The sequence below is a fragment of the Megascapheus bottae genome, chromosome 21, assembly GCF_031878675.1.
Source record: "Megascapheus bottae isolate mThoBot1 chromosome 21, mThoBot2.hap1, whole genome shotgun sequence".
Lineage (NCBI taxonomy): Eukaryota > Metazoa > Chordata > Mammalia > Rodentia > Geomyidae > Megascapheus > Megascapheus bottae.
Window position 1 is genome coordinate 16,728,322 of NC_143529.1, and position 25,017 is coordinate 16,753,338.

General features: G+C 37.1%; 1 protein-coding gene across 1 annotated transcript in view; it reads left to right on the forward strand.

The window, feature by feature from the left end:
* Positions 1 to 25,017, forward strand: part of Pikfyve (phosphoinositide kinase, FYVE-type zinc finger containing) — an 83,683-nt gene that overhangs the window by 23,882 nt on the left and 34,784 nt on the right. Inside the window, exons 10-22 of the mRNA XM_090354704.1 lie at positions 143 to 300; positions 1,867 to 1,978; positions 4,272 to 4,419; positions 4,958 to 5,125; positions 11,293 to 11,355; positions 13,606 to 13,735; positions 14,799 to 14,979; positions 15,956 to 16,030; positions 16,348 to 16,455; positions 19,792 to 19,932; positions 20,674 to 20,800; positions 21,048 to 22,204; positions 23,852 to 23,952. Of these exons, the coding sequence (XP_090210830.1) occupies positions 143 to 300; positions 1,867 to 1,978; positions 4,272 to 4,419; positions 4,958 to 5,125; positions 11,293 to 11,355; positions 13,606 to 13,735; positions 14,799 to 14,979; positions 15,956 to 16,030; positions 16,348 to 16,455; positions 19,792 to 19,932; positions 20,674 to 20,800; positions 21,048 to 22,204; positions 23,852 to 23,952 (2,669 nt within the window). The remainder of the gene's footprint in view (positions 1 to 142; positions 301 to 1,866; positions 1,979 to 4,271; positions 4,420 to 4,957; positions 5,126 to 11,292; positions 11,356 to 13,605; positions 13,736 to 14,798; positions 14,980 to 15,955; positions 16,031 to 16,347; positions 16,456 to 19,791; positions 19,933 to 20,673; positions 20,801 to 21,047; positions 22,205 to 23,851; positions 23,953 to 25,017) is intronic.

A 25,017-nucleotide genomic window follows, 5' to 3' on the forward strand; every position in this document is an offset into this window, starting at 1 on the left:
CCTTTATATTCAATCATCTAACTTAACTACCATGAAGAAATCCCTTTCACAGTTTTATGAATCTCAAAAGCACAGGAAAATATCTGAAAGTGTGTATAGCATCTTCCTGAAGGGTAATTATTTGCTTGTAATGTGATTGCAGGACAGTGTTCAGTTAAAGGATCTTTGGAAAAAAATCTGCCATCACAGTAGTGGAATGGAGTTTCAGGATCACCGCTACTGGCTGCGGACACATCCTAACTGCATAGTAGGGAAGGAGTTAGTCAACTGGCTAATCCGGAATGGACACATAGCCACAAGGTATTGTGATCTCAAAATAGAAGTCTTGAAGTTATTTAGCAATTTGCTTTTAATGAGCATATGTGTTTGAAGACATAAGGGTAACTCATTTCTCTGTGAGTCATGGTACTGTTTTTTTAATGTGACTGTTTGTTTGGGGAACTAATTAATTAACCTCCTTGGTTAAAACCTACTTGGGTTTTAATCGTTAGAGAGAATAGTTGCAAGGAGCCAAATTAGGGTCACAATTTACCATATTCAAAGAAGTACCCAGAACACAGTAGTAAAGCAAGATGGGAAAATGTAGGTAGAAGAGGAAAAAGCAAAAGTGCTTCTTGCTTCTGTTCTCTAACCTAGACATGACAAACTGTGTTGAGAATTGGGTGATGAGGCATGCTTGAAGCCAGGCAAATCTCACCAATCATTTGTTAAAAAGGAGTAACAAAAAGGTTTGTTTCCTTTTTTTTATTTTTTATTTTTTTTTGCCAGTCCTGGGCTTGAGCTCAGGGCCTGAGCACTGTCCTTGGACTTTCTAAAGGCTAGAGCTCTACCACTTGACCCTCAGCACCACTTCTGGCTTTTTTCTATGTATGTGTACCAAGGAATCGAACCCAAGACTTCATACATGCACTCTACCACTAGGCCAAACTCCTGGCCCAGTTTGTTTTCTTTTTAAGTCAACATACCCTATATTTTCTCTACCTGTAGATGAATGGTTTCTCTTCTCTTGGGAAATAACAAATTGCTAAAGAAAATAGTAAAACCAGAAAAAAAGTTTTAAGCTTTTCCAATTTTTAACTTTCTTTTTAGTTTTGAACCTTTAGTGAAATTATTCAGTCACTTTGAGACTTGAACAGCTTAGTTTCAAGTTTAGGGAACTACTTGGTAGAAAATATATGGTAAGAAATACTTAGGTACTTTCTAAATTGCAACATAATGTTAAATGTCTTATTTAGTTCATATGTTTATATATATATATATATATATATATATAATATTTGGTATTAAATTCTCACCAAGACTGTGAGCTCTTTGAGTCTTGGTGCCATGCTAATTTCAACACTTTGTTCCTCTGTTAAAGGGATGTGTATGTATTGTGTACTCACTGAATACTTGTGATTAAAATTAGGTTTAGGTGGTAGTACTACCCTGCCAACTGGGTCTTTTACTATGGAAACTAGAAGAGTTTTTCAATTTGCTTCACATCTCTTTTCTTTCTTTCTTCTTTTTTTTTTTTTTTTTTGGCCAGTCCTGGGCTTGAGCTCAGGGCCTGAGCACTGTCCTTGGGCTTTCTCAAGGCTAGAGCTCTACCACTTGAGCCTCAGCACCACTTCTGGCTTTTTTCTATGTATGTGGTACCGAGGAATTGAACCCGGGTCTTCGTGCATGCTAGGCAAGCACTTTAACCACTAGGCCAAACTCCTGCCCCTCTTTTATTTCTTACCTATCCAAGGATCATTTGAAATTCCAGTGATAAGGACTGAAAAAAATACACAAAACAAAAATTAGGCAGTATGTTATTGTGTACTTATAAAACTACTCTGGTTGATTTTTAAAACATTACACTTGTTTTGGTCTTTTATTCAGGGCACAGGCTATAGCAATTGGACAAGCCATGGTTGATGGACGTTGGTTGGATTGTGTTAGTCATCATGATCAACTTTTTAGGGACGAGTATGCATTGTACAGACCACTGCAGGTAATTCCCAATGTTTATTCCTAATGAAAATGTAGCAAGCTTGTTTGGCATTCTTCATCAGTAAGAATTAAAAGTAATTGAGTTACTCAAAGATACTTTTTCTAGAATGCTCTTTTCTGTTGTTAGAAGGTAGTTAAAACTTATTTTTTTTCTCTTTTGCAGTGCTTGGGAACAAGCCAAGGGCCCTGCACATGCTAGGCAACTGTTCTGTCACCTAGCTACGTTTACATTACTATCCCAGTCCTAAGCCTACTCCTCCCCCCCACTCCTCCTTTCTTCTTCTCTTTTCCTTTCTTTCTCTTTTCTCCTGTTCCTCACAACTGACTCTACCACTTGAGCCATACCTTTGGATAATTGGAGATAGAGTCTTTTGGACTTTCCAGTCTGCTGGTTTGGCTTCAAACCTCAGTCCTCAGAGTCCTCCTGAGTAGCTAGGATTACAGGTGTGAGCCATCAGTGCCCAGTTGTCCTTTTTTTTTTTTTTTTTTGGCCAGTCCTGGGCTTAGACTCAGGGCCTGAGCACTATCCTTGGGTTTTTTTTTTCTCAAGGTTAATGCTCTGCCACTTGAGCCACAGCACCACTTCTGGCTTTTTTCTATGTTTGTGGTACTGAGGAATTGAACCTGTATCTTCATGCATGCTAGGCAAGCACTCTTACCATTAGGCCAAACTCCTGGCCCCGTCCATTTCTTTTTTAACTGTGTTTTGTTTTGTAATGAAACCCTCTGATTAGAAGTAATGCTTTATTTGATGTTTTTGTGGTACTGTAACATTTAACTGTCATGCTTTTCAGCTATATTATGACTATTTTTAGAACTAAGAGAATGTAGTGTGGGCATAATAAGGTGATTGAAAAGTTTAATGTTAACTATGGAAATAGATTTTGACTATCAATGGTAAAATGACAAATAGCCCTTTGCTTTAGGGAAATGGAAATTACTTAAAGGTAGGACTTTAAAAAATGATACATTCTTGGGTATGTTTAAAAATTTTCTGTGTGTAGCCTGGCGTGGTGGCTCACACCTGTAATCCTAGCATCTCAGGAGGCTGAGATCTGAGGAACAAGGTTCAAAACCAGCCCAGGCACAAAAGGACCTAAGACACTTATCTCCAGTTAACCTCTAGAAAGTGGGGCTTGGCTCAAGGATAGGGTAGCTCTTCAGAGCTCAGGGACAGCGCCCAAGCTGAGTTCAAGCCCAATGACCCACAAAAACCAAACAAAACAAAAATATTCTCTGTGTGTGTGTGTGTGTGTGTGTGTGTGTGTGTGTGTGTGTGTGTGTGTGTACAGCTTTGTGAATTAAAATTGGAAATGCAAGAATTAGAAAATACAAATCACCTCAAAGACTGGTATGATGTAATTAAAAAAAATCTTACTGGTATATTTTGGGATAAATTTTAGAACTGGGTCAGGGTTAGAATGAACTCTGCTCCATTCAGGATTGAAAGATGGCGCTATAAGAAATGTATATCAAAGAAATATTTTTTTTATAATATGCTACTTAAGTTTTCTCATTAAAGAAAAATCACACTTTTTTAGAATTACCAGTATGACGCTGATGTATAGATTAGTTTTTGTTAATTTTTGGCAGCACTGAATTTTGAATTTAAGGATTTAAGGCCTGTGTTTATACTCTGCCACTTGAGCCACATTGTGAGCCTTTTTTTGCTATAGGTTTTGTGTGTGTGTGTGTGTGTGTGTGTGTGTGTGTGTGTGTGTGTGTGTGTGTGTGTGTGTATACTGGAATATAAAGCCTATAAAGCCTGTGGTCTCATTTGGCTTTTTCACTCTAGACTGGTATTCTACCCCTTGAGCCACAGCTCTACTTCTAGTTTTTGTAGTTAATTGGAGATAAGAGTCTCTTGGATTTTTCTGTCTGGGTTGGTTTTCTCAGATAACAGTCTCCTGAGTAGCTAGGATTACAAGCATGAGTCACCAGTGCCTGGCTCTCTTTAGACAGTTTATATGATAGATCTTTGTGGTTTTACCCACAGCTGGTTATACCACCATCCTCCTACCTCTAGTCTTCCTTTTAGCTGGAATTAGAGGCATATACTACCATATCCAGCTTATTTGTTGAGAGGAGGATCTTGCTAAATTTCTCTTTGGGTTGGCCTCAAACTGAGGATCTTCTGTTTCCTCCCACATATTATTATTATTATCATTATTATTATTTAAAAATATAGGTATACTCATTGGCAGATTTGTAGAAATGCTGCACCACATTTTATTTGTAATGCGATACCTTCAGTATTGACGATCATCTGCTTGATGCTGCTGTGATCCTTTCAGAGTACAGAATTTTCTGAGACGCCTTCTCCAGACAGTGACTCCGTGAACTCTGTGGAAGGACATTCTGAGCCATCTTGGTTTAAAGACATAAAGTTTGATGACAGCGACACAGAACAAATAGCTGAAGAAGGTGATGATAATTTGGCTAGTGAGTTTGGCTTTTTGATATTTTAGTTTTTTGGATCATTACTGGGGATCAGTACTGTGTTTGTATGATAAAATAATGTCTCATTTTGTTGAATTATATTTTGTGATTTATGGCTCTTGCTAAATGTAAACATCTTGATAGCAATCCTTATCTTAGATACAGTATTTTCTAAAGAAACCAACTTGGTAGTCAACTGTTTGCAGATTTTACCATAGTCTGTAGTTTGCAGCAGCTTAAAAATAACTCTGAGCTAATCATATCGCATCAGACAACTTTCTCACCTCTTCACTATGATACCAGACTTTCTCTCTGCAGAACCTCCAATACATTTCTTCATTAAAATTTTGATTTTTATATTTAATTTGCTCAATTTCATTAAGTCTACACAGATACATGAAAATACTGTATCCATTTTGGTATTGCACATTGGGCTTGTATATTAAAAAAACATTTTTCTCCTTTCCTCCAACACCCTTATGAAACCCGTTTTTACTCCCCTCCTCTCCCTATATTTCTTTCCCCTTCCCAACATTAAAAGATTCTGCCAGTCCTAGCAAGCGCACCTCAGTCAGCAGTTTCCAGTCCACAGTGGACAGTGACTCAGCCGCTTCTATCAGCCTGAACGTGGAGCTGGACAACGTGAACTTCCATATCAAGAAGCCCTCCAAGTACCCACATGTGCCCCCTCACCCTGCTGACCAAAAAGGTAGGAGGTAGTCACCATTTGGAATCCAAACAGGCTGGAGAGCTGGGCCCCAGGATCTTGTGGCAGCCTGTCCTGCTGGCTTCCTCTGTCCCATATAGCAAAGGGGATTTGGACTGGGTTTTATTCCACCCTTTCTTATTTTCCCAGTACTTCCTCCCCACACCTTTTTTTTGTTGTTATTGTTGGTTATTTCCTTTTATTTCTTTTCCTCCCTCAGTACCACCATACCCAATTTAAAACTTGTAGTCTTTAAAATGAACTACATTTGATTGCCTTTCCCATAATGTGCAACTTCCAAGGTGGCATTTCTTTGCATTCATAACATGGATGTTCTGCTCTATTCTTTTCTCTTTCTCCATTTAACATTTTAAAGCCTGTTTGCCTGTGCTATTTTGCAGTAACAGTATTTCTCTAAGCTTGTTTGAATGCTTGTGCTTAGGTTGGGAGATAAGTATTCCTACATTTCAAAATGTCTTCCCACAACAATTAAAGAAGTCTGTTGTGTATATTTATAAATTCATGTATTAAAATTCTTCTCTAATTAATAAAACATGAATTAATTCTTACAGATCTTACATGTTACATTGCTGACTCACAGCTAATAATGGTACATTTAAAATTACTTAGTATAAAATGAAAAATAAGGTAACCATTTCTAATATCTAACATAATAGCCTATAAAAATAAAGAACTTTTTTAAAAAATGGATGATTTGGTTTACATTGCGAGATGTAATTAGGAGCCAATTTAAGTTGTAGCTCAAATATAGCCTTAGGTGAAGGTAAATGAAGCATGGGTGAGTAATTAAATAATAATGGGAGTTCATTGTGTCATAATAACTGAAAAAATATTATAAAGATCTTAAGTTCATGATTTCTCTGGAATTTTAGTTTTAAACATTTGACCCTCTTAAGCTGAATTTTCTCTTCATTTAGATCTGAAATGCCTTCCTGACTGTTTGCTACCATTTTTACTAAAAATTATTTTGAGTTAAAAATTCGACATTAAAATAATTTGAAACCTATTTACATTTCCTCAGCAATTTTCTCATATCAGTATAAGCATTCATCAAGATATGGTAAAAGACCATGTTAAGAATTACAATACAGAAATGAGAAGTATGGTCTAGTGGCAGAGTGTTTGCCTACTATGCACAAAGCTGTAGGTTTGATCCCTTGTTACCATATACATATAAGCCTGTTGTAGTGCTGTGGCTCAAAAGGTAGAGTGCTAGCCTTGAGAAAGCTCAAGGACAGTGCATGAGTCCTGAGTTCAAGCCCCAGGAATGGAAGGAAAAAAAAAAGAATTCTAATACAAAGGTGTATCTTATTTAAAAGTCAGAAATTTAGAAAGAATATAGGAAGATATTTGATTTGTAATAAACCATAAGTAAGTTACATATTAGGCATGCATCTTCATAGGAATCCTAAAAACAAATTGAAAAATGATAGAGAACATTTGGGTGAGTATGAAAGACAGGGAAGTAGATATGACACTTGTTGATTGTTACTTGTAATTACATGGAGGATGTTTTGATATCTTTTAATACGTATGTACAGTTAGTAGTCAGAGGTAGTATGTATTATGGCAGAAAACAATCTGTTCTTTGGACATTCCTGTTGACAGTTTCATTTTGCCAAACGCAGAGTGACTTACACTTGTGACGTGCTAAGGTTTTTTTCCTTTTAGAAAAAGTTACCATTAAGTTTTGAAAATCTTGAATAAGTAATCTGTCAGTATTCATAACGGCAAGGATAAACTGCTGAACATATGTTTCATATTTATGTTCTGAAGCCTGCTTTAGGGTATTGATTGAGGAATGAAAAAGGAGACTTTAATAATGATACTTTTATAGGGAAGAATAAATTGAGTGAAAGCACATATTCCTGTTCTTTCTTCTTGGCAATGAAAACAAATGTCAAAACAGATGAAATCTGAAATAAAAAAAAATAAATTACATCTCTAGAGAAAATGAGAGGTGAAACATCTGTAGTAGAAATTGAAAAACATATCATGATTCCTTAAGAATCTCTCTGATTTTAAATCTTTAAAAAGATTATAAAAATCATGAGCAGATATCTAAAGAAGATGATGAATCTGAAATAGCTGCCAGCATTAGTAAGAAAAATGACAGGCTAGCAGAAGTCCAAACTGCATTGAAAGTTGGAGAAAATGCTAAGGATTTCTGTAAACAAATTCAAATTATCATAGAGAAAAATGAAGGCAAGTTATTTAGGGAAAATTGATGTATTTCTTTGTCCAGATGAAACTTGTCAGGAAAGAACATACATTATAAGAGAAAAAGAAGTCAATGTATATGAAGAGCTATAAAATACCTGGTTGTGTAAAAAAGGCTGTGACCAGGTTTAGGCAAGTAATATGCCATATTATTGAAAGAATCTGGGTCTGGGATCATGGAATCAGAGTTTGGTTTCTTTGAAGAATTGTGTAAAGTCGAGTCTCTTAGATGGCTTCAGTGATGGATACATTAATTTTTATTTAAGGTGGCTTTTTGTTGTGCACTGCAAGGTGACAACATTGTATAGAGTTCATGAACCATGCATACTGTGATGTCTAGAATAGGATTAGTTGTGACTGAGCACCTGCACTGGTTAATTGAAATAAATCAATTTCCAACAGCCATTTCTGTCTTAAGGTGATAGGTTAGTAAATCAGGAAAATAAGATGATCTTTTTGTACTTGAAATATATTAAAGCAGTAAAGGTAATAGTCATTGTTTGTTAAAAGCACAGGTTCTGGAGTTTGTATGAGCTCTTTAAAAATAGTAAACTGAGCCTGGTGCCCAGTGGAATATAACTATAATCTTAGCTACTCAGGAGGCTGAGATCTGTGGAATCTGGGTATTCTTAGTACAATATTTATCTACAAGCCAATGAACAGTTTTCTACAGCTGATAAGGATTTAAACTTCAAACAAACCATTTTCAATATAACTTTAAATTGATACTGTTTATAATTCCTAACTTAAAATACTTCTCAGCTGAGTGTCTCCTGAATTTCCTTTTGTCTCCAAATATGTGAAATGGAAAAATCTTGATTTAGAACAAAGAAATATGATAGAGAAAATTGCAGCATTAGACAGAAGGTGGGCCTGTGGTCATTTGCTGCCTTGATAGTCTATGATTTGAGGACTTTAAAGGTTCCTTAGGACATATATTTAGCTCTTGCACTAGTTTCTCTCCCTCCCCTCTCCCCTCCTTCCCCTTTCCCCTCTCCCCCCTCTCCCCCCTCTTTCCCCTCTCCCCCCTCTTTCCCCTCTCCCCTTTTTCCCCTCTCCCCCCTCTTTCCCCTCTTTCCCCTCTCCCCTCTTTCCCCTCTCCCCTCTCCCCTCTTTCCCCTCTCCCCTCTTTCCCCTCTCTTCCCCTCTCTTCCCCTCTCTTCCCCTCTCTCCCCCTCTCTCCCCCTCTCTCCCCCTCTCTCCCCCTCTCTCCCCCTCTGTCCTTTCCCCTTTCCTTCCCTTCTCATATATGCTTGGCTCTCACTAGGTTTTAGTATACTAAAGAAATTTTTTTTGTTGTTGGTAATGGGGCTTGAACTCTGGGCCTGGGCATTGTCCCTGAGCTCTTTAGCTCAAGGCTACTGCCCTACCCCTTGAGCAACCGTGCTACTTCCAGTTTCCTGGTGGTTAATTGGAGATGAGTCTTTGGACTTCAATGCCCTGGCTAGTTTTGAACAACGATCCTCAGATCTCAGCCTCCTGAGTAGCTAGGATTATAGGTGTGAGCCACTGCTCCCGGCAAGAATTATTCTTTTTCCATTTCTCAAAGTTGAAGTTTCTACAAAGTTGAAATATAATAAAGTATTTTGATCTGTGTTGTAGAGAAGATGAACATGGACTACAAGAAAGTAAAAGTTTTCATTTCTGTTCAATACATATGTACAGCTGTCTTTTGTCTTTTGAAATGAAAGATAGTACCAAATATTTTCTTGCGGTTGAGGAAATTTAGATTTGTGATATGCCTGTGCTTTTTTTCCAAAAATAAACTGCTCCGCCAGATGCTGGTGGCTTATGGGGAGACTGAAATGAGAAGGATAGAAGTTGGAGGCTAGCCCAGGCAGAAAAACTTGAAAAGACTTGTTAACCGAGGGTGAGCATGGTAGCACATGCCTATTATCCTGGTTGTTGCAGGAATCTTACTGTAGGTGGATTGTGGCTCATGTCTACACTCATGCAGCACAAAAGGACTAGAGGTGTGGCTGCTAATAGTAGAGTACCTTTCTAATAGGCCTGGAGTTAAAACTCTAATATCCCTTCACCTTCCAAAAAACTGTACATAATTTTTGTCTTTTATTCTTAAAAATTTCTTAAACCAAGTGTGATCTTTGATTCATTTTTCACTATTGGCCTTGAAGATTTGTGCAATTAAAATGTTTTGTTATATGTTGTAAGCAGGGTTTGAACAAGTTTTGGAAAGTTTGGCAAGCAGTACTTAGAAAGTGAAAAATCATGGCTCATGTAAGCCTGTAGATCGAATTTTCTCTGTGTAGGAAAAAACTGGTTAGAAGAGCAGTTCCAATATATCATGAAGAAACAGTTGCTCAGATTCAGTGTCTTGCCCAGGACATTGTCCTGTGTTCTTCAAAAGTAATCACCAGTTAAAGGAAAAAGGTAGGAGATCTGTTGTAGAGAGAACAAAGAGAGACAAACAAATTGACATATATGAACTTTGTTAAGTTTGGTGGAAGAGAGAAGCTATTAAAAATATTTAACAGTCCAATACATTTTAATTTATGATATTAAGAGGTCAGTTTTTAAAGAACGTGAATGGTATGGTGGCTGTAAAGAAGGATGTCCTTAGTTTTAAATCTGTATGATGCAGTATTAGGGGTAAAATGTTCTAGTGTGCATAAATTTAGATAGTAAGGAAATAGGTAAATGTATATGCAGAGAGTACAGATCCAGCAAATCCTTAACAATTATTGAATCTAGGTAAACAATATACAATATTTCTGAAATATGTTTGAAATTTTTTTATGTATGTTTGAAAAAATTTTCCTAATGACAAATGAATTTCTGTAATCTAAGTTTTTGGTGGAAGAAGTAAAGCTTGTAAAATAATAATTAGTTGAAATACATTTCTTTGGTGCAAGTGTAGAAATAATGCATAGTATTATCTGTTTTATTTGCATACTTGGTAGTTTATGTTGTATTTTTTTGGCGTGGTGCATTTGCATTTTCTAAATATTTCCTCTGCATTTGAGAGATGAATGTATTGCCTAATATTGAATACATTTGATTTTAAAGCCCATTTGTTTATAAATGAGCTTGGAAAAAAGTTCATGGATAACTTTTACCTTGGAGGAGTTGAATTATATTGTGGTCACCTGTCATCCCAGCAGTTGGGAGGCTAAGGCAGGAAGATCAAGACTTGGAGGCCTGTCTAGGCTACCTTGTGAGACTGCCTCAAAAACAAAAAAAAACAACGAAACAAAAAAAAGTGCCAGGTGTTGTGGTTTAATTTGCATGGTAGAAAGAACCAGGACCCCATTTAAGCTGTGTCAACTCACCTGCTAAGAGAAAAGTTCAGGAGGAAGTAAAGAGTAAGTTTCACTTGTTAGAAAAGTATCTAATATTTTGAAAGCAGTAGTTAACTTTTGCCAAAACTTTTTGGCAGCGTTTGGCTAGAATTTTTGAAAACACTAATTTAAAACTTTAAAACCTGTTCATTTTCTGTTAGTGTTATTTTTATATGAATTTGTTTTATAGCTTAAATTCTGTAAAACTGAAAACATACTGTTTTCGTAGGTGGCTTTTTCTATGAACTTCTTTGTGTGTAGGCAGTCGTTATTTGTTAAACTGCAGTTATACAGCAGAGTGGGCTTGTCATTTAACTAAAGATTTAAGTTTTCATAAACTTAACTCAGCTTTGGTAACTCAATGATCTATTAAAGCTATTTTTTGAAGATATTTTTAAAGGTATTTTTAAGGTGAGCTATTTAATGATTTTGCTGAACTATTAAAGTCTATTAAATTTAACATGAAATTTGCACAAGTATGAAGAAGTTTCTTGAGTTTACGGGTAGTGCTAGTTCAGTATGAGTAATACATTGTTGTGTATGGGTGTGTTCTCTATAATTACTCTGGCATATTGTAGTCATGTGTCATTTTCTTTCCTTCTTCCTATCTGTTCTTTCCCTGCTTTGCAGAGTATTTGATTTCTGACACTGGAGGACAGCAGCAGCTTTCAATAAGTGATGCCTTCATCAAAGGTAATTTTATGAGCAGCCATGCATACATGGGGTTGTCTCCTTTGTTCTTGGCAGTATACTAATATGTTGATTACAACAGAATAAGGGCTTGAAAGTATGTTTGGTTGTTTCAGTATCACATAAAAGTAATTTTGAAGATGTCTAATGACTTTTGATAAAAAGATAATATAAACTGGGATTTGGTTTGAGAGAACAATGTGTCTAATATGAAAAGTAATTGTAAAAGCTTTAAAGTAGAATTTGAATTTTATAATATAAAATACCTTTCACTTTTCTCACCATGACTGTAAGTACTGATATGTACATATCATCAAGGTTTGGCAAGTTTGTCAAAAAGCTCACAGGAAGATTCTCAGCTCCTTGAGGCTATAAACTTACATTTGTATAGTTAGAAAGAGAAGTAGCAGAGGGATAAAGAAATAACTCCACTAGTTAACTTCTTTGGACAAAAGGGGTATAGAAGATAGGCTTTTTCTTATCCCTTCTTATTTTGCATTTTATGGAGTAAAGCTAGTCTAGCTAATCCACCGCTGCCAATAATAAAGGGATAAGAGGGCTGGGAGTTTGGCCTAGTAGTAAAGTGCTTGCCTAGCATGTAGGAAGACCAGGGTTCAATACCTTGGTACCATATACATAGAACAAAGCTGGAAGTGGTGCTGTGGCTCAAGTGGTAGAGCTTTAGCCCTGAGAAATCCCAAGGACAGTGCTCAGGCCCTGAGTTCAAGGCCCAGGACTGGCAAAAATAAATAAATAAATGAAGGGATTAGAGGGTACTTCCTTGGTTTTTAGAATTTCAGATAAAAGAGAGAAGATAGGGCAAGTTAAACAGGGGAGGTCTATTGTAGCTGATCTCATATTTTGGCAATCTGTCTAGTTTACTTCCAAATATCTGGTTCAACTAGAAGTTTACAGATTGCTGTTTACATACTTGGAATGTACTAGACATATACTTGACACATCAGGGACACATGCTTTTACTGTGGCTGTTTGCTATTTAGTGGAAGTTTTATTTCTTGATTTGTTTGCTTTAACAGGGTAATGGTGAGCATTTTTGCAATCATTTCTTACTTTCCATTTATTTAAACATATTATTCAGTAATTATAGCATTCAATAATAATATGACAGAAAAATTGTTCAGTGAGCATTGTATAACTGTCTAATGAGCATCTTTTTTGTTTTATCTTATTTTTCACCCATCTGAAAAACAAAGATTTACAAAATTTTATATAAATGGCTTGTGTGTGTGTGTGTGTGTGTGTGTGTGTGTGTGTGTGTGTATGTGTATGGGCGTGTGGGCACTGGCACTGGTACTGGGACTTAAACTCAGGGCCTACACACAGTCCCCTCAGTCTCTACACAGAGCTAGCACCCTTCCACTTGAGTAATAGCTCCACTTGCTGGTTCTTTGGTGGTTAGTTGGAGATAAAAGTGTCACAGACTTTCATGCTGGGGCTGGCTTTGAATTGTGATCCTCAGATCTCCCTCAGTCTCTTGAGACGCTAGGATTATAGATGTATAGATTATAGATTATAGCTTATTTTTCAGTTAAAAAAACCACAGTCTCAACATTGAGAAAGCAACTGTGAAATGCTATCTGAATTGGCTTTCTGCATAGCTACCTTTCTGTTTTGGGATATCCCAAGAGTGCCTACAGTATCATACTTTGTTGTACCACATTGTTGTATTCAAATTGTAGTTGAACTCAGTTCATGTTTGTGACTTTATAGGGAAGATTAGCACTCATTGTATTAGTACTCCAAAAAATAAATAAACAAGCAATACAAAAAAATTATTTTTCCCTTTGGAAGCCATATTTATTTTGGTGACATGAAAGTCCTGTTCATTTATAGTTTTGTCTCAAATTTTTGCCTTTGTCAGTGTTTTTATAATTTTTTTTTTTTTTTGGCCAGTCGTGGAGCTTCAGCACAGGGCCTGAGCACTGTCCTTGGGCTTTCTCAAGGCGAGGGCTCTACCACATGAGCAACAGCACCATTTCCCGCTTTTTTCTGTGTCTGTGGTACTAAAGAATAGAACCCAGGGCTTCATGCATGCTAGGCAAACACTCTACTGCTAGGCCATACTCGTGGTCCTCTGTAACTTTTTTATGTGTGTGTGTAGTGCTGGATATTAAATCTGTAGCTTTGTACTGTATGTGCTTTTGCCATTTTACAGCAGTAATTTCTAAGCTGGCATAGCTGGAATAGCTGGCATAGGATACAATAATGAAGTAATTCTTGTCTTATACTTAGAATCCTTATTTAATCGTCGAGTAGAAGAGAAATCCAAAGAGCTGCCTTTTACACCTTTGGGCTGGCATCATAACAATCTGGAGCTCCTACGAGAGGAAAATGGGGAAAAACAAGCAATGGAGAGATTGCTGTAAGATAATGAGCTTTTTATTTATTTACTTAGGTGCCAGTCTTGGGGCTTCATTTTTTTTCCTCAAGGTTAATATTCTACCACTTGAGCCACAGTACTGCATCTGGCTTTATAGTGGTTAATTGAAGGGTTTCATGGATTTCTAGTCCTGACCAATTCTGAACCATGATCCTCACATTTCAGCATCCCCTCCCCCTCCAACCTTACCCCCCTCCCCCAGCAGCTAGGGTTACAGGTGTGAGCTACCAGTACCTGGCTAGCAATGAGCTTTTTAATTTTGTTTACTTACTTATTTATTTTTTTGTTGGTCATGGGGCTTGAACTCTGGGCTTGTGCACTAACCCTGAGCTCTGCATCTCAAGGCTACTGCCCTACCCCTGGGCCTGGGCATGTCCCTGAGCTTTGCAGCTCAAGGCTACTGCCCTACCCATGGAGCCACAGTCCCACTTCCTGTTTTCTAATGGCTAATTGGAGATAAGACTCTCATGTTCTTTAGTGCTCAGGCTGGCTTTGAACTGTGATCCTCAGATCTCAGCCCCCTGAGTAGCTGGGATTACAGGCGTGAGCCACTGTTCCTATCTTAATTTTAATTTTTATATCTTTAGTATCTTAGGCTTATACATACATCTTTCTTTTTATAAGATCAAAAGTACTGACTTTGTTACCTGGTATATTGTATATATGTTTATTTGAAATAGGGAAGGGGGAAAACAAGATGATTGGGAGGGAAAAGGGGACAAAAACATGAGAAGGGGTATCAGTGTTCAAGAAGTAATGTACCCATCACCTGACAAGTACTATGACTATTAAGGAAATAAATTTCTTATAAAGCATGCTTAAGCTACTTGTCTCCATTTAAATTTATATGTTAAGATTTCATTTGAGCAAATTAGAGAGGATATCTGATAGTCATGGATTTCATTTAGGTGTAAAACTTAAGATGAAGATGTATTGAAAGAATAAAATTGATGTACAGCTATTGGAAAGCATCTTTTCTTTGTAGATTGTTTCATATGTAGAAGTTCTGTATTGACTGTGAAGCTTTCTTGTAACGTTTTTATAGCTCAGCCAATCATAACCACATGATGGCACTACTCCAGCAGTTGCTCCATAATGACTCATTATCATCATCTTGGAGGGACATCATTGTGTCATTGGTCTGCCAGGTCGTGCAAACGGTTCGACCTGATGTTAAGCACCAGGATGATGACATGGATATACGTCAGTTTGTTCACATCAAAAAGGTAAGCTCTCTGGTATTTCTCTAATGGTAGGAGCTGATGAGACAGGCCTGGTATTGGTCATTTGTCTTTCATGGTAATCTGGAGTCCTGCTCTTGAGTTTAGTTAGGTGATCAGTGGGGGTTTTCCTGGCTACTCAGCACAGTATATGTAAGGGTTAGTGGGGAGAGGCACTCATAGGAAGTGAGAGTTGGACTGAAGGAGTAAGTTGGGTAGAGGATTAATTGAGAATTCAATAAATATAGTTTCTTCCTTTGTTACTTCCTTTTCTTGACACATCTGTTATGAGAAAGCCTGTTCTTAACAGTTCACTGTCACTGTGATGGGTATTTGCTTTATTATGTAGTAATAGAGTATTATATGTATTTTTGCATAAGCTAAACAATTGAGGATTCAATTGCTAAAGGCACCAGTTTTGTTTGGCAATGAATATTTTAGAGTATTGACAAATCACATTAGAGAAGGTGTGATGAGTTTTTTTTTTTTTTTCCTGCCAAGGGCCATTCGGATACTTCATTCATAGGTCATACAAAATTATTAACTTAAAAATTACCTTGCTAAATTTGGTCAGATCTTTGATTAACACACTCCTAAAGTGATCACGGGTACTGCTTCTTTTTGGTGAGATGTGTGATATTTGCTAACATTGATGTTTAATTGCTATGATAAAAAGCTCCTATATTTACTCAATTGTAAGTCCTACCTGTTATGGACTTGGCAAACGCAGACCAAATGTTTTCAAAGGCCTTAAAAGTTTCCATTAGCTGGACATTCCCCACCCACGAATTTAGTGGGAAAGGTATAGAAAAACAGGCAGTCATGCTGAGATGCCATTAATAATTAGTTGAAAGGAAAAATTATATCCTGGAACTTTTTGTTCTTAACTTTTTAAAAAATGTGAAGACATAATAATGTCCAACTGACTGTGGTTTAAGGACTTTATCACTGAATCTTATTGTTTTCTTAATTGTTCCATTAGATCCCAGGTGGAAAGAAATTTGATTCTGTGGTTGTGAGTGGCTTTGTTTGTACCAAGAACATCGCACATAAAAAGGTAATATGATTCAGATCACCAGTGAAATTCTTCAAAACGTTGACTGTGTGGTCAGCTAACAATTTTTTTTTTTTCCTATGCCTGTATTGTGGCTTGAAGTTAGGGCCTTGGCACAATCTAGCTTTTTTTGCTCAAGGCTAGCATTCTGTCATTTGAGCTACACCTCAACTTGCAAATTTTTGTGGTTCATTTGTTGTGAAGTACTTTAAGTTAGGAATTATGAACAGTATGAATTTATAGTTACGATTCAAGTGGTCTGAAGTACAAACCTTTATTAATAGCTTTAGCAAACTGGCTTTTTGTTTTTATTTTTGTAGATGAATTCTTGTATTAAGAATCCCCAAATTCTTCTGTTGAAGTGTTCAATTGAGTATCTCTACAGAGAAGAAACTAAATTTACTTGCATTGATCCTATTGTACTTCAGGTAAGAACTTACTAAAGAAAGTAATAATTTGGATGTTTGTCTGCTATGATGTTTGTCATCTCTTAATAAGGAAATTGGCTGGGAGTTTGGCCTAGTGGTAGAGTGCTTGTTTAGCATGATACCACATATATAGAAAAAACCAGAAGTAGTGCTGTGGCTCAAGTGATAGAGCTCTATTCTTGAGAAAGCCCAAGGACAATGCTCAGGCCATAGGTTCAAGCCAGGACTGTCAAAAAAATAAAATTAAAATAAAACCATGTTGGATGTCAACATTTATTTTAAGGTGTACTCTTATGTATTACATTTTAGAATTAGTGCCATGGATGTGAAATTGCCTAGTTTTTAAGTTTTCTGGCTCAGTTCCTTTGTCCCAAACGTCATTTGAAACAAGAGCTTTTAAAAAATGTTCATACTGTATTGTAGGTAAATATACTTAGTTCCAGAAATAGGAACTGGGAAAAGCATTAAGAAAAACATTCCCTGAAAATGTATAGGTGCTTACATTGTTAGAAGGAACAGTCACTTTTGTTTGTACTGAATTTATAGATATCAAAAGTAAAACTGAGTTGTGGTCAAAAAGCACAGTGCCTTTTGAAAATGTAGTATTATTTAATGAGATCTGGTACCTGGAAGCTTCTTTTATAATTTAGCTATGTTATCAGCAAAAATAAAGAGTTTTGATTAGGTTTATATCAGCTTTTTCTTTCTTTTTATTTGCTATTTTTAGTAGAGAACTTATAGGGAATAAGGAGAAACATAATTATTCTTGTATAGGGAAATTAAGGTATTTTGATACTGAGTTTTTGTTCTTGGTGCTGGGAATTGAACCCAGGGCTTGACACTTGCTCCTCATGAGCTCTTCCCAGACCCTGTGCAGGGGGCTTGGATTGAGTATATAATGCAACCTGATTATAGAGAAATTAAAATATGTAAAATTAAAATGTATAAAATAAAAATACATATATTTTGGATGTGATGAAATAGATTAATTGTTATATACAGATAATATTTATAAAATAGTTATACTTTAGAGCTGAATGTTGGTGGCTCAGACCTATAATCCTAGTTACTCAGGAGACTGACATCTGAGGACTGAGAGTCATAGCCAGGCTGGGAAAGGCAAATCTATGAGACCCTGGTGTCCAGTTAACCACTGCAAAGCTGGAAGTGGCTCAAGTGGTAGAACACTAGCCTTGAGCACAAAAGTTCAGGGACAGTGCCCAGACCCTGAATATATACACACACACACACACACACACACACACACACACACACACACACACACACACAATTAGTCTATTTATTATTACTCCATTCTTGCAACATGTTATTAAGTCTTTTTATGTTAAAGAAGAATGTTTTGGTTTAGGACAAATGTGTGTTGAAACATGATTTAAGGGCTTAATGTTGCATGTGTGTAATTCTAGCTACCAGGGCTGGCTCTGGGGAAAAGTGTGAGACTACTAAACAAGAATAAACTAAGCAGAAACGGTTAGGGGCTGTGGTTCATATAGTAAAGTACCTGTCCAGTAGGTGTGACTGACTTCATTCTGTTTTTACAAGGCTCATTCCATTAGGTTTCTCAGTCTGCTATGATCCACTGTGCTCATCGGCCTAACTCCAAACACTTAGCTGGCTGAACTCAGATTAGACATTTTTTTAAACACATTGATTTATATGTAATCATAGAATAGAGTTGAAACAGAAGACATTGCTAGCTCTGTACCTGAGGCAGAAATCTTTTGTTTCAGACACAGTCTTGTTGCATAAACTAGGCTAATCTTAAAATTGTGATCTTTCTGCCTTAGCTTTCTCAAGTGCTAGGATTACAGGCATATGCCATCATGTCTGGCTTAGAGATTTAATTATACTTAATTGGAGCTGTGGAAATAAAAAATTAAATATTAAGTTATAATTTAGTGGACAGTGTAGGAACCTCCTTTTTAGGGGAAAAAAAACCCCTCAATTTTGCTGATTAAGTCAGAATTTGAAAATGTAAAATTTGTTTGTAACTAGGTCATACTGTGTTAGGCTGGCCTAAAATTTGTGACTAAGTTAGAAACCTGTCAGTCCCCCAACTACTGGCACTCTAGGGATGTACCACCTTGCTCACTGGAAATACAGTTTCTATCAGTAAAACAGAGAAAGGGTAGAAGAGGTGTACTTTATAGAAATATATTACTTCCCCACAGTTTTATACAGGGAATAAGCCCATACATTCTTTTTAAAAAATGTTATTGTAAAAGTGATACACAGAGGGGCTATAGGTAATGAGTACATTTCTTTTTGAACAGTGTTGCCTCTTCCTTCATTTCCAGTTTTCCTCCTAACCCCCCACCCCACAAGTTGTATAGATCATTTTCAGCATAGTGTCTAGTGAGTATCACTGCTGAATTAGTTCATCCTTTGTCCCACTATTTCTGTGTTCCCTCTTACCTTCCTCCAAACAGATGCAAGACAAAAGGTACGGAAAACAAAAACAGTGACAATGGAAGAAACAACAAAAAGCAAAATAACAAAAAACTTCTTAGTGACTGTGAACATTAATATAGTCTTGCTTAGAAAACACTTTGGGTACACAGAATAGAAGTTACAAACAGGCTCATTTTTTATTTTCTTCTTTGCTCCAGCCCAGAAGTTTTATGAAATAGTTTAGGGACTATTTCATTTTAATTGTGATTATTACTTATAGTATTTGTTTGGTTTGAAATGAAGTCTGTGATGAAATTATTAAGCATTGCATTCTAGATCTTTAGCTATTCTGAGTACAGTATGATCTTTTGGGAGGTTGGAATTAGGAAATAGCTGAAGGACATATTCTGGAGAGTTAAATTTCTTGTTGCCCAGAAAAAGATACATCCTAGTTGGTTTCAGAATTAAGAAGACAATTCATAAACATATTAAAGATACCTAGAAAGTGCTTCCATTGTGAGGGTTGTAAGGTTAGGTTTTGTTGCTTGTCTGGATTTAAAGAAAATGAAGAAGTCTCAACGGTTAGCATTATATTGTAGGTTATTACAAATGAAAAATCTACTCTTTTTTAAATATATTTTTATTGTAATTAATAGAAGGGTTATTACATTGTATTCACCAGATAGAAGTTGCATCACTTAACAAACATTGCTACCCTTTCTCATGTTTTTGTCCCCATTTTAGACAGATAGTAGACTATCTTGTTATTTTCTCTTTTGTTATTAGACTGGGACTTGATCTAGGTATCTAATGTTTTGCTCATTTGCTGGCATTCTGCCAACTGACTCATGCTTCCAACCCCCATCATGATATTTTAATATGTCCAGGTCTTGAATCATAATATTTCTGGTTCATTTTATTTAGGAAAGAGAATTTTTGAAGAATTATGTCCAACGAATAGTTGATGTTCGACCTACTTTGGTTCTAGTTGAGAAAACAGTGTCTCGAATTGCCCAGGATATGTTACTGGAACATGGCATTACTCTGGTCATTAATGTAAAGTCAGTAAGTATTCTTATTTTTCTATTTTCATGTCACTTAAAAAAAACTACCGCAGGGCCAGGAGTTTGGCCTAGTGGTTAAAGTGCTTGCCTAGCATGCATGAAGACCCGGGTTCGATTCCTCGGTACCACATACATAGAAAAAAAAAAAAGCTAGAAGTGGTGCTGAGGCTCAAGTGGTAGAAAAGTGGTAGAGCTCTAGCCTTGAGAAAGTCCAAGGACAGTGCTCAAGCCCTGAGCTCAAGCCCAGGACTGGCAAAAAAAAACAAAAAACAAAAAACCGCTTTTAAATTTATATTCACATATGGTAGATATGCAAGAATATTTTTTTGTACACTGTATTTACTGAAAGTGAGACCAAACACATGGTATCTACTCCATCATTAAGACTGGAGAGTCTCATATAGAAAGGAAGTGTGATTATGTTACACTTGTTATAGATATCTGTAATGCCAGCAGTGGAGTGGACATTACTTAGCCAGCATATATTTGTTGGTTCTTACTTTGGTTGGGGAATAGTATGAGCATAATTGTTCCTTTCGTTGAAAAGCTTACCCTCTGCAAAATACAGGAAAAATCTCAGGATGCATTTTGTTTCTTCATTAATCTGGAGTCAAGATTCTTTGTTAGAATTGCTAAGACGGTGGGTATTTATTGGGAGGGTTTTTAATGTTCCTGTTACTTTTTCATGTGCATGTGGTTTCTAATCACACCTAATGTTGTAATGTAATGTTTTTGGTTGTAGCAAGTTTTAGAGCGGGTCAGCCGGATGACCCAAGGTGACTTAGTGGTGTCCATGGACCAGCTGCTCACAAAACCACAGCTGGGGACCTGCCACAAGTTTTATATGCAGACATTTCAGCTGCCTAATGGTGAGTCATCCTTAGCATAGGTCCATCTGATAGTGGGGGCTCTGAAGGAATGAATTAAGTTCTAATACACACTGCAGTACTACAGTACGTAGTAAGCTATATCTATTAGCCATGGTTAAGAGAGGATAAGTGTCTGTGGTCTTATTCTCATGAGTGCTTTTCTTATGTAGATGTTAATGTAGTGAATTAATTCTGTCTGTACTTCTGTTACCTAAGCGTCTTTAATTTGTTGTTTGTTTCTTTGTAGAACAAACCAAAACGCTGATGTTTTTTGAGGGCTGTCCCCAGCACCTGGGCTGTACAGTTAAGCTCAGAGGAGGTTCTGATTATGAGTTGGCTCGAGTTAAAGAGATCCTAATATTTATGATCTGTGTAGCCTATCATTCTCAACTTGAAATCTCCTTCCTCATGGATGAGTTTGCTATGCCTCCTACCTTAATGCAAAGCCCTTCATTCCATTCTCTTATTGAGGGACAAGGGGATGAGGATATCACCCAGGAGCCATGCAGCGGAAGCTCCCTTCCCCGGGACTCAGACTGCCTTCCTGACTCTCTGTCCTCTGATGATAGCAGTTTTCTGGAATCAAGGATTACGTTTGAGAAGAGTGAGCAAGAAAATAAAAGTGTTCCACAGGCTGTTACTTCTTCGAAGCACCAAGAATATGCCACAGCTACTTGCCCAGCAGGAATCCCCTGTGCTCTCTTCCAATCGGTACCCGAGTCCTTGTTGCCACTCCATGTGGAGCAGCCACATACTGTAGTTAGTGAGCAGCCAGAGACTGTGCATCCTACAGATGATCAACGGGATCCCAAAAGCCAGATAAGAACCTTTCGAGACCCTCTACAGGATGACACTGGATTGTATGTTACTGAGGAAGTCACCTCCTCCGAAGATGACCGAAAGACTTATTCTTTGGCCTTTAAACAGGAATTAAAAGATGTGATTCTCTGTATCTCCCCAGTTATAACATTCCGGGAGCCCTTTCTTCTAACTGAAAAGGGGATGAGGTGCTCTACTCGAGATTATTTTCCAGAGCAGATTTATTGGTCTCCTTTACTCAACAAAGAGGGCAAAGAAATGGAAAGCAGGAGGAAGAAACAGCTGCTCAGGGATCTCTCTGGACTTCAGGGTATGAATGGAAGTATCCAGACCAAGTCTATTCAAGTCTTGCCCTCTCATGAGCTACTGAGCACCAGGATTGCTGAGCATCTGGGTGATAGCCAGAGTTTGGGTAGAATGCTGGCTGATTATCGAGCCAGAGGAGGAAGAATTCAGTCAAAACATTCAGACCCTTTTGCTCACTCAAAGGATGCATCCAGTTCTGCAAGTTGTAAATCAGGAAACAAAACTGAGGGTGATGAAGAGAAGGGGTTCGTTCCAAGTGATGCAGTGTGGTCAGCAAAGGTAAGCCAGACCTCTTATAAATTTAGAATATGTTAAAAAGTTGCTATAGCAAGGTTGAAATTACTGTGATAAAGTGCATGCCAGTTTATTAAACATGTCTTCTGAGCTGTCTATCCTACCCCTACCCTTATCTCTATCCTAGTCTTGCCCTTTCCTGTCCTGTCCTGTCCTTTCCTTTCCTGTCCTCTCCTAGCCTACCCTACCCTACCTTTCTTTACCCTACCCTCCTCTACCCTGTCCTACCGTACCTTGCTCATCCATGAATTTTCTAGCTTGTAAGTATAAAGTAGTAAAGTAGGATTGTGAAGTAACTGACATAAAGGGAAGTATGCATACAGATTCTGTCAGTGTGGCTTGGATATGGTGCTGCAATCCTTGATTTTTTTTTTTTCCTCTCTTGAGATAGCATCTCATTTCCAAACCTAGGCTGGTCTGGAACTTGGGATCCTCCTGCCTCAGCCTACAAAGCAAGTGCAGGGATTACAGTTGTTCACCACCATGTCTGGTTTGGGTCTTTGGTTGGTAGCAATGGGAAATAGCCATGGAAGATTTAGGAAATAGATGTGCTCTGAAAAAATGTTAAGTTTATTTTTTTTAACATGAAAGGTAATTCTTAGGTAAATTGAAGGTATGACTTATTTAAAAAGATTTGTTTATGAACACATTGATAATGACAGTAATAAAACTGAAGGAACTCTTTAGGTGAAGTGAAGCTATTTAATAACATAAAAGACACAGAGTTTCACATAGAGGTAATAAATAATGGTGCTACTAATTTATTTTACTTGTTAACTTGTTCTTGTAAGATAATGAAGTTTTATAAAAATAACGAGTATTTAAGAAAGCAATTGTATTTAGTTTTTTTTAGTGTATTATTTACTTATTTTTGCTGTGCCAGGGCTTTAATCTAGGCAAACATTTTTCCATTGTGCTATAATCCCAGTCTATTATTTTGTATTTTAAAGTAAGTTTAAACTAAGGTTTTTAGATCATCTTTCCTCAGAGACCCAATGTTCCCTTTTTCTTTTTTATCTTTTCTTAATTTTTTTTCTTTTCTTCTTTCCCTCCTTCCCTCCCTCCCTCCCTCCCTCCCTCCCTCCCTTCCTCTCCCTTCCTTCTTACCTTCTTACCTCCCTTCTTCTCTCCATTCCTTTTTTTTTTTTTTTTTTTTGTGCTGGCACTGAAGTTTGAACTCAAGGTGACCGACTTTTTTTACTCAGGGCTGGCTTTTTTCACTTGAGCTGTAGTAGCTCCACTTCTTATTTCTTATAGTTTTAAATCTTCACCAGAACTCCTACAGTCATGATAGGCTTTCTTTCTTTCTTTCTTTCTTTCTTTCTTTCTTTCTTTCTTTCTTTCTTTCTTTTTTTTTTTTGCTAGTTGTGGGATTTGAACTCAGGGCCTGAGCATTGTCCATGGACTTTTCTCAAGGCTAGCCCTCTGCCACTTGAGCCACAGCACCACTTCCAGCTTTATGTATGTGGTACCAAGGAATCGAACCTCGGTCTTGGTGCATGCTAGGCAAGCACTCTACCACTAGGCCATACTCCCGGCCCCCCATAGGCTTTCTTATTACAGAGGAATGAATTCCATGTTAGAAGCATGTATGGTATGAAGTGTGTATTCAATTCCATGTTTCTTCTTCAGGTGGACTGCCTGAATCCTGCTAACCACCAGAGGCTCTGTGTGCTCTTCAGCAGCTCGTCTGCCCAGTCCAGCAATGCTCCTAGTGCTTGTGTGAGTCCTTGGTAGGTGTCTTATTTCCTTACGTCATTACACTTAGGAGCAGAATTCCAGTGGCTTCTAAAAACAAACGAGCAAAACCCCACAAAAAATGCAGCCTTTTTAAAACCTGTTTTGAGGGACATGACATATTGCTAGTCCTACATGAATCAAAAGTAACTATAAAGTGTGTCTTTGGGTAGAAGTGAATGAGAGTATGTTAGGTACAAGTGAAAAATGGTGAGGTATAGAAGAGAAATTTCTACTTATAAAAGCGAGACAGAAGTTAGACAAAAATTGTTGGACGAAATAAGTTGGACAAAAATTGTATTTTGTTATTTCAAAATTTTTGTCCAATTTGTGTTGATAACGTACAGATTTTCTTTTGGGCATCATTTTTATAATGGTAGTCATTTTTTACTCATTTTTTGTGTTAGTGATTGAACTCAGGACTTAGCACATGCTAACCATGCACTCTACTACTGAGTTATATTAATGCGCCCCTCTCAGCCTTATTAGATTTTACTTTAAAACTTAGTTTCGATTAATAGAAACAACAATTTTATAATGTTACAATGTGTCAATCAATAGCCAGAAATTCTTCACATAGACTTACATAGCTTTACAGTTAATAGTTTACCTTAAGTTTAAAAAGTACTGTGGAGGAGTTTAGAATGTTGCTTAATTGTTTGTACTTTGTTTGATTCTGTGGGTATAATCCTTAGCACCACACACACAAGCAAGCACTATACAAGATCACAATATTTTATAGTACTCTTGCCAAGAGAAAATACTTACAGTGGTGGGATCAATAATAATTCTTCTAGAAGAGTAAAGCTCCAACAGGCACACTTCAGACTTGAGAGTGGAAATTTATAAGAATTTTCTCCTCAGGCAAATGCTTGGTAAAGATGTGGTTTTCAACAAGCATAGAGTCAAACTCTCTTATTTGTGGGCATTTATAAATTAGACAGAAAGTTAATTGGCTTTTTAGAATAAAGACTGATGTTCTCCATGCTCAGTAAAGGTATGACTTAGGGAGCAGGGTACAGAAGCCCTCTTTTATGTTGACAGGGATTCGAGTTTTATAA